Source organism: Fukomys damarensis, unplaced genomic scaffold (genome assembly GCF_012274545.1).
Source record: "Fukomys damarensis isolate Sample0158 unplaced genomic scaffold, DMR_v1.0_HiC HiC_scaffold_32, whole genome shotgun sequence".
Lineage (NCBI taxonomy): Eukaryota > Metazoa > Chordata > Mammalia > Rodentia > Bathyergidae > Fukomys > Fukomys damarensis.
The window spans coordinates 48,254,711-48,266,688 of record NW_022900944.1 but is presented as its reverse complement, the minus strand read 5'-3'; the positions used below and the strand labels follow the sequence as shown (position 1 = coordinate 48,266,688).

The following is an 11,978-nucleotide window of genomic DNA, read 5'->3' as shown; positions in this document are numbered from 1 at the left end:
TGCTGGACCAGCTGTACAACGAGGAGACCCAGGCCACGCTGCCAGGCCCCCAGGAGGCCCGAGACGGACCCAGCACTGCTTCCAGGCAGGTGCACGCCCCTCCCTGCCCGTGAGCCCGGCGAGCCTGTCCCTCACTGTCCCGCTCAGGGACACCTCTGTGCCATCACTAAGCCGCTTCCCCCCCACAGTGGGCTGGGGGCTGAGGAGCCCCTGAGCTGCACGACGGACACCAGCAGCCCGCTGAGCACGGGCTACAACACCCGCAGCGGCAGCGAGGAGATCATAGCAGAGGCTGAGGACCTGGAGGCCGAGGCCTCGCTGCGAGGCTCACAGGAGCTTCCAGCCCCGAGGAGGACACGCACAGCCAGCGAGCTGCTGAGCCACAGGTGTGGGATGGGCAGGGCGGGCGCTAGGGCAGCCCTCTGTGACTGTGGTGGCAGGCAGGCTACACACCCAGCCGGGTCCCCACAGGCGCCTGCACATCCAGGAGCTGGAGGCCGCTGAGGACTTCGCAGCCCAGCAGGGCCGGGCGCTGAGGCTGCTGCGAGCCGCGTACCAGTGTGTGGCCGCCCACTCGGAGCTGCTCTGCTACTTCGTCATCATCCTCAACCACATGGTCACTGCCTCGGCCACCTCGCTGGTGTTGCCGGTGCTCGTCTTCCTGTGGGCCATGTTGTCCATCCCCAGGCCCAGCAAGCGCTTCTGGATGACAGCGATCGTCTTTACAGAGGTAGGCTCAGGCAGCTGGGTGCACTGGGGCTCAGCTTGTGCCCACCACCTGCCCGCAAACCTCAGCAGTCACCAGCTTCCCCTGCAGGTCACCGTGGTCACCAAATACCTGTTCCAGTTTGGCTTCTTCCCCTGGAACAGCCATACGGTGCTGCGGCGTAACGAGAACAAGCCCTACTTCCCACCACGCATCCTAGGGCTGGAGAAGAGCGACAGCTACATCAAGTACGACCTGGTGCAGCTCATGGCGCTCTTCTTCCACCGCTCCCAACTGCTGGTGAGCACCGTGCTGTGTGGCCCCGGGGAGAGACCAGATCCTGGGCCCTGCCTCACTGCCCCGGCCCTTCTGCAGTGCTATGGCCTCTGGGACCACGAGGAGGACCGGCTCTCCATGCAGAACCAAGGGAGCGGCAGGAAGGACTCCAGCACTGAGGAGCAGACCGAGGCAGACACAGCACAGCAGGAGGGGCTGGGCGTGACTCGGGCCACCACCCAGGACCATGTCCTGGAGGACGTGAGGGTCAGGTCCAGGCATAGGGCCCCGGAGCCTCAAGTGGCCCTCCAGCCCCAGGACACGAGGCACATCAGCCTGCGTTTCAGGAGGAAGAAGGGGAGTGCAGGACCTGCAGGAGCAGCAGCCCTTGGTAAAGCGGCGCTCACTCAGTCTCAGACTCTGGTTGCCCCTGCCATTTTACTGGGAGGTAGAGGGGCAGGCTAGGGACTTCCTGGCTCCTGGAAGCAGCGGGGAGCCCACCAGTGCCTTCACACTGCCACAGGCCCTGCCTCGCTTCTGTCCTGGGAGAGCAGGCAGGAGAGGTTGGGGGCACCATGCTGGCTCCCACAGAGGGAACAGCCAGACCCAGGCGGGCTGTCAGCAGCTTCTCCCCACAGGAGCTGGGGACGGGGAGGAGAGGCAGGCAGCCAGGAGAAAGAGGCCAAGCCGCTGCCAACAACGAATGAAGGCAGCAGGGCGCCAGCTGCAGGGCTTCTTCCTGTCGCTGTGAGTGATGGGGCCTAGGGGTGGCTATGGGCAAGGAGGGAGGCCCCAAGGCCAGGCACCCAGGGAGCCTGTCTGCCTGCTTGCCCACAGGGCCCAAAGCATTTACCAGCCCCTGCGGTGCTTCTTCCACGATATTCTACACACCAAGTACCGGGCAGCCACCGACGTGTACGCGCTCATGTTCCTGGCCGACGTCGTCGATTTCATCATCATCATCTTTGGCTTCTGGGCCTTTGGGGTGAGCCAGGCTGGGGCTCTGTAGCAGGTGCAACCCAGTCGCCCCGGGGCCCAGCCCCGCCCCTCATCTGTGCTCTCGCCTGCAGAAGCATTCGGCAGCCACCGACATCACATCCTCCCTGTCAGACGACAGGGTGCCAGAGGCCTTCCTGGTCATGCTGCTGATCCAGTTCAGCACCATGGTGGTGGACCGCGCCCTCTACCTGCGCAAGACCGTGCTGGGCAAGCTGGCCTTCCAGGTGGTGCTGGTGGTAGCCATCCACCTCTGGATGTTCTTCATTCTGCCGGCCGTCACCGAGAGGTGGGCATATGCGCCAGCCCTCCTATGCGCCACACAGCTGGATCAGGGCCGGCACTGTTGCTGACAGGGTCCCCAACTGCCATCCCACCCCAGGATGTTCAGCCAGAATGCAGTGGCCCAGCTGTGGTACTTTGTGAAGTGCATCTACTTCGCCCTGTCTGCCTACCAGATCCGCTGCGGCTACCCAACACGCATCCTTGGCAACTTCCTCACCAAGAAGTACAACCACCTGAACCTCTTCCTCTTCCAGGGGTGAGTGTGCTCTGCCTGGGTCCCAGCTGCCCGCGCAGTGGAGGCGGAGCCCCTGACGACCCTGGCTTTGCAGGTTCCGGCTGGTGCCCTTCTTGGTGGAGCTGCGGGCTGTCATGGACTGGGTGTGGACAGATACCACCCTGTCCCTCTCCAACTGGATGTGTGTAGAGGACATCTATGCCAACATCTTCATCATCAAGTGCAGCCGCGAGACAGAGAAGGTGCCTGGAGAGGGGAGGGTGCCACTCCCCAGGGGCCCACTGGACAGGGCACCGAAGGGGACAGTGAGGGGAAAGCAGACACTGGACACTGTCAGCTATTTTTCTCCTTCGGTGCACCTCACCTGTATGGAGTGTGTAACCAAGTAGCTCTCACCGTGGCCATCATTAGTCACCTTGGGGCCACTTCCCTCTTCCCGCCAGCCCCTGGCCGGTTCTAGCCTTTGGTTTGCCCGTCACACTGCTTGTGCTCTGGCTGCTCTCCAAACCACAGCTGTCAGCATCGCTCCTGTCCAGCTGAATGCCGCTGCAGTGTGTGCAGAAGCCTGCGCAGCCCAGTGCCACCTCTGCTGCTGGGCTGCTCCCCACCCTGCACAGCAGCGATGTATGGACGAGTCTGCTGGCCCAGCAGTCACACCACTCTTTACTGGCTGCACTGGGGACTGAACCCAGGGGGCACTGAGCTGTGGCCCAGCCCCACTCCCTTTTGAGGCAGGGTCTTTGGCCTTGTGCTTATGATCCTCCTGCTTCAGCCTCCCAGGTAGCTGGGCGCATGCAGCTCTAGCCTCTTACATTCCTGCCAGCAGCTCTGCCATCCTAGGCTGGGTGCAGCTCAAGTGGGTGGGCCAGCTGCTCTGGTGGCCGTGTGGAAGTGAGCACCTGCTCATGCACGGCTCCTCCAGAGAATCATTTGCTTAGGCCCCAAGCACTCTGCTGCGGGCCGAGTTTGGTGTTTTCTGGTTGCTGCAGGGCAGTCCTGCTAGCTGGCTCTGCATGAGCAGGGTCTGGCGTTCACCCTCGAAGGGGGAGGTGGCCACAGCACAGCTTTGTGCCAAGTCAGGCCAGGACGCACAGATGCAGCCCGAGGGGCCAGGATGTGACCTGCGTCTGGTTTTCCAGAAATACCCGCAGCCAAAGGGGCAGAAGAAGAAGAAGATCGTCAAGTACGGCATGGGCGGCCTCATCATCCTCTTCCTCATTGCTATCATCTGGTTCCCGCTGCTCTTCATGTCCCTGGTACGTTCCGTGGTTGGTGTTGTCAACCAGCCCATCGACGTCACTGTCACCCTCAAGCTGGGTGGCTATGAGGTGAGTGGCCTGCCCACGGGGAAGCAGAGCAGGTGGGGAGAGGGGTGCGGCTGGCCTGGGTCTCCCAGCCCCGCTCACAGAGTCCCGGCCCCAGCCCCTGTTCACCATGAGCGCCCAGCAGCCATCCATCGAGCCCTTCACGCCTGAGGCCTATGAGGAGCTATGCCAGCAGTTCGACCCCTACCCAGTGAGGAGCCTGCCGCAGCCTGGCCGGGGTGGTATGGGTGGCAGCGGTGGGCAGCACCCCACTGAGGCACACGCCACCCCCACAGCTGGCCATGCAGTTCATCAGCCAGTACAGCCCCGAGGACATCGTCACCGCGCAGATCGAGGGCAGCTCTGGGGCGCTGTGGCGCATCAGCCCCCCGAGCCGGGCACAGATGAAGCGGGAGCTGTACAACGGCACAGCAGACATCACTCTGCGCTTCACCTGGAACTTCCAGAGGTGGGTCCTGCGCAGGGCCTGGGGGTGGGCCGGGCCCACAGTGGGTCACGCTCTGCCCACTGCCTGCCCGCCTGCAGGGACCTGGCCAAGGGCAGCACCGTGGAGTACACCAACGAGAAGCACACGCTGGAGCTGGCCCCCAACAGCACGGCACGGCGGCTGCTGGCCCGCCTGCTGGAGGGCACCTCGGACCAGTCTGTGTGAGTGGGGGGGTTACGGGGTGCCAGGTGGGAGTGAGGCCAGGCCTGACCTGCCCACCCGCCCCACAGGGTCATCCCCCACCTCTTCCCCAAGTACATCCGCGCCCCCAATGGGCCTGAAGCCAGCCCCGTGAAGCAGCTGCAGCCTAGTGAGTATACAGGTCTGGGAACTGGGGATGGGAGCTCAGGCTGGGGAGGGTCAGGCTCTGACCCCCGTCTGTGCCCAGACGAGGAGGCCGACTACCTGGGAGTGCGCATCCAGCTGCGGAGGGAACAGGTGGGCTCGGGAGCTGCAGGCTTCCTGGAGTGGTGGGTCATCGAGCTGCAGGACTGCCGCACCAACTGCAACCTGCTGCCCATGGTCATCTTCAGTGACAAGGTCAGCCCTCCCAGCCTGGGCTTCCTGGCCGGCTACGGGTGAGTGTGGGGCCAGGGGGCACCCTGCGGAAGGGGGTCCAGCCACACTGGGCCTCACCTCCGCCCCTTTACAGCATCATGGGACTGTACGTGTCCATCGTGCTGGTCATCGGCAAGTTTGTGCGTAGCTTCTTCAGCGAGATCTCGCACTCCATCATGTTTGAGGAGCTGCCCTGTGTGGACCGCATCCTCAAGCTGTGCCAGGACATCTTCCTGGTGCGGGAGACGCAGGAGCTGGAGCTGGAGGAGGAGCTGTACGCCAAGCTCATCTTCCTGTACCGCTCGCCAGAGACCATGATCAAGTGGACACGTGAAAAGGAGTAAGAGCCTGGCTCCTCGGCACCGGGAATGAAGGAGCTGTCTGTGGGCAGCACGGCCCCCAGTGTAGGTGGCATGTCTCAGGCCAGGCCCCAGCTGCCACGAGTCCTCCCTGGCCTACCTGAACCCTGATGCTGCTGTCAGAAGGACACTGCACCCCGTGGGCCTCACGCGCCCAGTGCGGCCACACGGGCCTGGACCCCGACCCGCCTTACACGTACTGTAGAGTTTTCTAATTAAAACCTTTTTATTTATACAAATGGACAAACCCGTGCCAGCCCTGCAGCCTTGCCTTCCAGCAGGGGTGAGAGTGGCCCACATGGGCCACAACATGTCCTGGGCTCAGCTCTGAGCGGTCGCAGTCTCAACCTCGTCACCGCTGTCCTCGATCAGATACTCCTGGATCTCCTGCATGACCTGGGCCCTGCGGGGAAAGTGGGTGGGAACCAGCCCCGTGGCACCCACCCAGGACGCCCCCAAGACAGGCCCGGTACCTCTGGCTGCGGAGCTGGGCCTCGGCCAGGATGTAGGGGGGCAAGGGATCCAGCGAGGGCTGCAAAAGAAGCCAGCCAGGTGAGGGGCAGCAGAGCCCAAGCATAGCACCCCACTGCCTCTGAGGGGAGGGGAGGGCAGCCACACTCACCAGGTCCCTCATGTTCCCCCGACAGCCATAGCACAGCTGCTGGGTGACCTGGGCCTGGGTGGTATCCTCTCTGGGGAGAGAACTGGACTTGTGTGTCTGCACTGTGGGGCCCCAGCCCAAGCCACTCCTGTCCCCAGCAGGACTCACCTCCGGCAGGCCTTCCAACAACAGCTGGGGTTCTCGCCTACAGCACAGCAGGGCGCTGTGGGCATCCCAGCCTCAGCCTGCAGGGTGGACGGCAGCATCTGGGAGAGATTTGAGGTCTGAGCCCCAAAAGCCGTGGCACTGTCTGCAAGCAGAGAGGGACTGAGGGGGACCCTGGGGCTGTCGAACCCCAACACCCACCCCAGCACCCCAAGGAGGTCCAACACAAACCAGCAGTGTCGATGTCAAGTGTACACATGCAGAGGAGGCAGCGGGGGCCCAAGGGCCCTCCCGCACAGCCCTCCCTGGGCGCCTTGACCAGCTTCTCGCCTGTCCTGAGGACAGGAGATACAGGTCACATGGGTGCCACCAGCCAGGGCTCTGCTCCTTCCAGGTCCCCGCATGCGCGCGTGCACACACACACACACACACACCTGTACACGCGCATCCACACCTGTACACGCGCATCCACACCTGTACACACACACACACACACACCCACCCCCTACCTGTACACAGTGCTGACTGTGGAGGGGAACTGGGCCTGCAGCCTGAGGATGAAGGCCTCCATCAGCCGGTGGATGCTAGCTTTCTCGGGGGCCTAGGGACAAGGGGCTGTCAGCAGGCCCAGTACAGAGGGGCAGCTCCCAGAGTGGGTGCCTAGCTTCCCACAGCAGCCAGTGTACTAGCAAGGGTCAGCCTGTCCCTCCGAGGCACAGGGTGTCCTCAGAGGACCCGAGGGGACCCTCCTGTTAGCACCAGCAGTGAACAGCAGGTACCAGGACCTCAGATCAGCTCGGAAAGGCCAGCACAGCTCCTGACTGTACGGGAGAAAGACCACCACCTCACCTGTGTGCCTCACTCCAAAGGCCCACCTTAGTGTCCACAGCCGGTGTGAAGACCGAGGGGACGGCAAACAGACGGTTGTAGAAGGCCACCTCCTTCAGCATGTAGTCCCTCATGGGCCGCACCACCACCACATCCCCGTGTCGCTCGTCGGAGAAGCCCTGGGGGTGGGGCTCTTTGCTGAGGTTCTACCCACCACACCCCCAAGCTGGGGTTGGTCTAGGCACCCCCAGCGGGAGACCCCAGGATGACCCACAGGCAGGGTGGGGGAACAACCCCACGTTACCGTGTCCCAGGCGAGGAAGGCCCCTCGGCCCAGGGCCAGGTTGGTCATGAGTTTGATGGCCAGGCGGGTGCAGCTGTCCCCGGTCATCACCTTGGAGTAGCCATGGGCTCGAGCCACGTGCAGGATCAGGTGGCTTCTAGGGTGCAGAGGCCATGTTGCAGACAGAGGCAGCCAGGGCTGGGGCAGGGGCCGGGGTACAGGCCCAGGCTCACCGCAGGGTCTGCAAAAGCTCTTCCTTGGCCGTCAGCGTCCTCACAGATTCAAACAGTCTGCACAGGGCCTCAGTATGGGCGGCAGAGGGGGACCTGGCAAGGCTTGGGGGACTGTGGGGGTCCTGGCTCTGGGGCCAGGGCTGCTCCTCCTCCCCCTCAGCCCCCAGCACGAGGTGCTGTTGGAGAAAGCTGTCCACGGCAGCCTTGTAGGCATCCTCTGTCCCGGCCGGCTCCTGGGGACAGCACCGCAGCACTGATGGCGGCAGGCTGAACACCTTCCAGGACACAGACAGGCAGTGAGGCCCAGGCTGAGCCCTGGGAACCCCCCAGGTCACCTCCTGGCAGCCCCATGCTTTTTTGTGTGTGTGCGGTACTGGGGATTGAACTTGGGACCCTGTGCTTGCAAGGCAGGTGGCAGAACTACTGAGCCAAATCCCTGGACTGGCAGCCCCTTTGCCAAGTGAAGGCTACCCACCTCTTCCAGGGCCACGATATGCCATGGGAAGTTGACAATGTGCAAAACCTGTTTCACCTCGGTGAGGGTCTTTGCTCTGTCCTCTGGGCTCTGGCCGCAGGCTGCGCCCTCTGTAAAGCCAGGCAAGAAGGAGTCAGGGCTTGGGCTTGGGGTGGTGGCTGAGGGGCTCCGCAAGGCAGTGGTTACTGGAAGATGAGAGCTGGGCAGGGCACACCTATAACCCCAGCACTCTAGGAGGCTGAGGCAGGAGGATCACAAGTTTTAGCCTATCCCAGACAGCTTAGCAACTTAGTGGGAACCTGCTTCAGAATGAAAAATGTTAGGGCTAGGGATTTAGCTCATTGGTACCACTGTCCTGAGTTCAATCCCCGGTATGAAAAAAAAAAAAAGGAAAGAAAAACTTTAAGGAAGGAAGGGCTAGAGACGTAATTCAATAAAAGGTCCTGGGTTCAATCCCCAGTACCACAAAACAAAAGGCTAATACAGACAACCGGGAGGGGGGCTGTCTTGATTTGGGAAACAGGTTCCCCCTAATGCAGGGATGGTGAACTTTTTAGAGACAAGAGTGCCCAAACTACAACCCAAAATACACTTATTAATCTCAAAGTACCAAGAACACAATTAAATCTGAATACTGAGGGGGTTTTTGTTTTGTTTCATTTTGTTTTTGGTATAGAGGACTGAATTCAAGACGTTGCGCTTGTGAGGCAGACATGGTGCTCACTGAGCCAAACCCTAGCACCTCAGGTTTGAATTTAGAAAAAAACAATTGCTATCTAATGCCCAGCTGCTGGGGTAACTTGGCTAATGTGCTGACAGGGCTCTGTGTATCTGCTGTGCCACACATGCCATCGGTGGTTACCCTAGTGGCTACATATGCCACCCCAGCCCCACCCCAGGCTAGTCACCAGCCCTCTTCCGCCCCCGGACCCGATGGCAGAGCCAGGTGGGACAGACGCTTCCAGCCCCCATAGTCACTTGAAGCTGGAACACACACTAGCTCCCTCAGAAACATCACCAGCAGAGCCTCAGCATGGGGAAGACACCAGTCCTGGACAAACCTCTACCTGGGTGGTTCAGTGGGGTCCACCCAAGTGACCAGGGCCAGGAGGAGGGATGGCCACACGTACCGTCCACATAGATGACCGCTGGCACAAAACGCAGCCTCTTAGCAGAGTCCTGACTCAGGCCCTAGAGTGGGACACGTCAGGGACTTAGACCCTAGCTGAGCCACAGGGTGTTTTTCAGCAGGCCGTTTCAGGACTTCAGTCCCTGGAAGGAGGGAGCCTCCCTCCCTTCAAAACAGACAGGGCCATTCTGCCTCAGGGACCAGGTGGCTCTGTGGTGAGGCCCAGAGACCCAACTCTGAAGCATGGCCATTGGTCTCCTCTGCCAGGAAAGTAGCGGCCCCCATAACCTCAAAACCAGCCCCTGGAGTCCATCCCTGAGACCGCAGCAACCTGGGACAAGAAATGGGGCAATGGTGCCACTCTGAAAAGCAGAGGAGTTGTGCCAGGAATAAGGAGGTGGTATATGTCCTGAGCTGGACCTTATTCGGCACTTTGGCAGGTTTACGGAATCACCATTGAGAGAAAACCAGCCAGGGACATGACCCTGCCTTTTACTGGACAAAGCTATTCAAAGACAAGCCAGGCAGAACTTGTGGGCAAGGCTGGCTCAAAAGTACCATGCACAGTGCCAGCCCAGGGACAGCCCCACCCCTTGCCCACACATGACCAAGTCTGCACCCTCACAGGAAGTGTGCAGGGAGCCTGCATGGCCTCCCCTTACCCTGTGCCAAGATCCCCAGAGCCCCCAGTTCCTCAGGAAAACCCCTTGCGTCCCAGTAGCTCCTGGGTTTGCAGCTTGAGCACCTGATTCAATCCGCCCCCTCCATGAATGTGCTGCCCTCCCTGCCTGTCCCTACAAATCACATGTGGCCAGTGCATGAGACTGAGCTCTGGAAGGTGGGCAAGTGGACAAAGCTAATTGGGCACAGCTGGCACCCTGGAGACCTGTGTACACACTGAGAGTGCCCTGGGTGTCCCTGGGGCATGTGCTGAGAAGGGAGACCCTACCCTAGCTCTGCCCAGCAGCCACAGCCTGGGGGTGGGGTGGACGCACCTCAAGGACCTGCCAGACCATGGAGCTGGATGAGGGCCCACCAGACCATGCCAAGAGCACCTGGGGGAGAAGAAACACCAGCAAGTAACACTTGTCTTCAATGTGAGCATGTCCCTCCCACAGTGTGGACAGCCCGAGATACCCAATTCAGCCACAGAGTGAGGGCAGGGGCAGGGGCAGCAGGCTGGCTGAGAGGAACAGAGGGGAAGGAGCCGCCCCCCACCAGCTACCTTCTCACCCGGAAAGATGAGCCGGTTCTTCCCTAGCATAGCTCTGAACTTGTGGACATAGAAGGCCTTGAAACAGTCCCTGCAACACAAATGCCAGACTGGGTTGTCTTCACAGAGGCTCTGCCAAAACTGCTGAGCAGGCTCCCCAGAGCTCTGGGGTCCCCCGAAGCCCTACCAGCTGTGAGCACACAGGGCACGGGAGCTACATCTCACATCCTGCAGTTGCTAGGGGGTAAGGCGAAGCCCCGGTGTCCATTAAGGTGCTGATTGATGACTTGAGACCCTCCTTGCCCCATGCCAGGCAGCAGCACCACCCTCGGGTAGAGGAAGTGCTAAATAGGCTGCAGAGCTGGGCCTCCAGGCCTGCCCACCAGAAACTAGGTGCTAGCCACCTGGACAGAGAAGCCAAGAAGCTCAAGCCAACACCGAGGCCTGGGGTCCTCCTGAAACCACAGATTCAGAACTTCCAGCTGGATAACAATCTCTTCAATTACCCACTGTTTTTTCTTCTTCTCTTTTAAAAGAATGCTTTAGTAAGCAAAATCCAAGATTCCTGGAGACCAATTTTAAAATGTGAGCTACAAATCTAGTTGAAAAAGCCCCCCCTCCCAAATGGTCATAATTCAGCTGGGTGTGCTGGTGTCTGGCTGTAATCCCAGCTACTAGGGAGAAAAAGGCAAAAGGACTGCAAGCTCGAGGTCAACCTGGGCAACTTAGCAACTTAATAAGCTCCTGTTTCAAAAATTTTAGAAATTATTATGAGGGGGTGATGGATATAGCTCAGTTTGAAGCCTATGGGTTCAATGCCCAATATCATACATACACGCACAAAAAATCATTGTACAAAGAAAATAAGGCAAGGGCCACAAGAATTACAGACTACCATCCCAGATGTCCCCAAATACTGCTCCCTGCCATTTTACTTGGAAACCTCACCCCACTTCCACCTCTGCCCATAAACTCCCTCGAGGGCCTTGCTGCTCTTGAATGGATGGATCATGAGACTCTTAACTTCCACCTGCCTTTCCTCAATAGGGTGGTGGGAGCAACAGGAGGAACTTATACTAGAATAATGGCCCTTTGAAAAGCAAGCATCGTCCGGAAAAGGAATACCGAGCCTCACCTGCAAAAGGCATCTCCAGCTCGGATCACCACCACCGGCTCGCCCACCTTGCACTTCACACACTTCTGCCCACGGCTTTGGACACACGACAGGAGAGGAGGGTAAGAACACAGGTGGCTGCTTTCCCAACCCGCGTGACTTCGGGGACTGGGTCCTGTTTCCCGCCCTGAGCTGAACCACAGAAAAGGCCCATGCCCTTCTCTAACTGCCAACTTCGAGAAAAGGGCCAGGGTGCCAGCTGGAAAAGCTGGCTCTCGCGAACTGGGGCCCTAAGCCTCTACAGGACAACAAATTCTGGGCGGCCCAGGGTCAGCGATAGAAGACTGAGGAAGAACGGGGTCGCCCCGAGTGCGCGAAGCAGACTGAAGCGAGGCCCCGCCTAGCTCAGAGAGCCGCGAGCTCCTACCCGGGGCTGGGCGCCGACGGGGGCTCACAGGACGGCGGCTCCACGTAGTCCTCGCCCACCTGGCACATGTCGGAAAGCCGAGCAGTCCCCACAGCAGAGCAGGGTAGGGGGCGCGCTTTAATGACGCCACGACGTCGGCGCTGCAGGGACGCTAGACAGAGGGCGAGCACGAGTGACGCCAGAGAGACGTCGGCGCAGCTGAGACGCGTTGGGGTGAGGCGCCGTACGTGACGTAAGCTCGGCGCCGTCGCGGCTGTGACGCGCGGGCCGGGCCGGTCTAGAC

General features: G+C 60.5%; 2 protein-coding genes across 8 annotated transcripts in view; one reads left to right on the top strand and one right to left on the bottom strand.

Annotated features, from left to right (window-relative positions):
• The window catches only part of Piezo1 (piezo type mechanosensitive ion channel component 1), a 47,164-nt gene extending 41,697 nt beyond the window's left edge, over positions 1 to 5,467 (top strand). The window contains 17 exon segments of the mRNA XM_033757920.1: positions 1 to 85; positions 189 to 386; positions 472 to 730; positions 818 to 1,006; positions 1,082 to 1,373; positions 1,621 to 1,729; positions 1,820 to 1,967; positions 2,053 to 2,267; positions 2,361 to 2,519; positions 2,593 to 2,740; positions 3,638 to 3,826; positions 3,921 to 4,013; positions 4,099 to 4,271; positions 4,349 to 4,471; positions 4,541 to 4,620; positions 4,699 to 4,888; positions 4,963 to 5,467. The exon segment at positions 1 to 85 is cut by the window's left edge and continues 7 nt beyond it. Coding sequence (XP_033613811.1) covers positions 1 to 85; positions 189 to 386; positions 472 to 730; positions 818 to 1,006; positions 1,082 to 1,373; positions 1,621 to 1,729; positions 1,820 to 1,967; positions 2,053 to 2,267; positions 2,361 to 2,519; positions 2,593 to 2,740; positions 3,638 to 3,826; positions 3,921 to 4,013; positions 4,099 to 4,271; positions 4,349 to 4,471; positions 4,541 to 4,620; positions 4,699 to 4,888; positions 4,963 to 5,212 — 2,900 coding nt within the window. The 3' untranslated portion in view covers positions 5,213 to 5,467.
• Positions 4,745 to 11,907, bottom strand: Ctu2 (cytosolic thiouridylase subunit 2). 7 transcript variants are annotated; one of them, XM_019207949.2, is made up of 17 exons: positions 11,696 to 11,905; positions 11,290 to 11,364; positions 10,167 to 10,245; positions 9,937 to 9,996; positions 8,943 to 9,003; positions 7,813 to 7,922; positions 7,338 to 7,612; positions 7,126 to 7,261; positions 6,869 to 7,027; positions 6,503 to 6,594; positions 6,225 to 6,328; positions 5,997 to 6,138; positions 5,850 to 5,919; positions 5,701 to 5,759; positions 5,476 to 5,630; positions 4,947 to 5,101; positions 4,745 to 4,820 (listed from the first exon to the last, which is right to left on the bottom strand). In XM_019207949.2, the coding sequence occupies exons 1-15, from the start codon at positions 11,761 to 11,763 to the stop codon at positions 5,549 to 5,551; spliced, it is 1,572 nt and encodes a 523-aa protein (XP_019063494.1). In that variant the 5' UTR covers positions 11,764 to 11,905; the 3' UTR covers positions 4,745 to 4,820; positions 4,947 to 5,101; positions 5,476 to 5,548. The 7 variants fall into 7 exon arrangements, with proteins under 7 accessions (XP_019063494.1, XP_019063495.1, XP_019063496.1 ...); XM_019207950.2 differs by having other exon boundaries at positions 5,499 to 5,630; XM_019207951.2 differs by having other exon boundaries at positions 6,869 to 7,000; positions 11,696 to 11,903.
• Between the last annotated feature and the right edge of the window lie 71 nt (positions 11,908 to 11,978).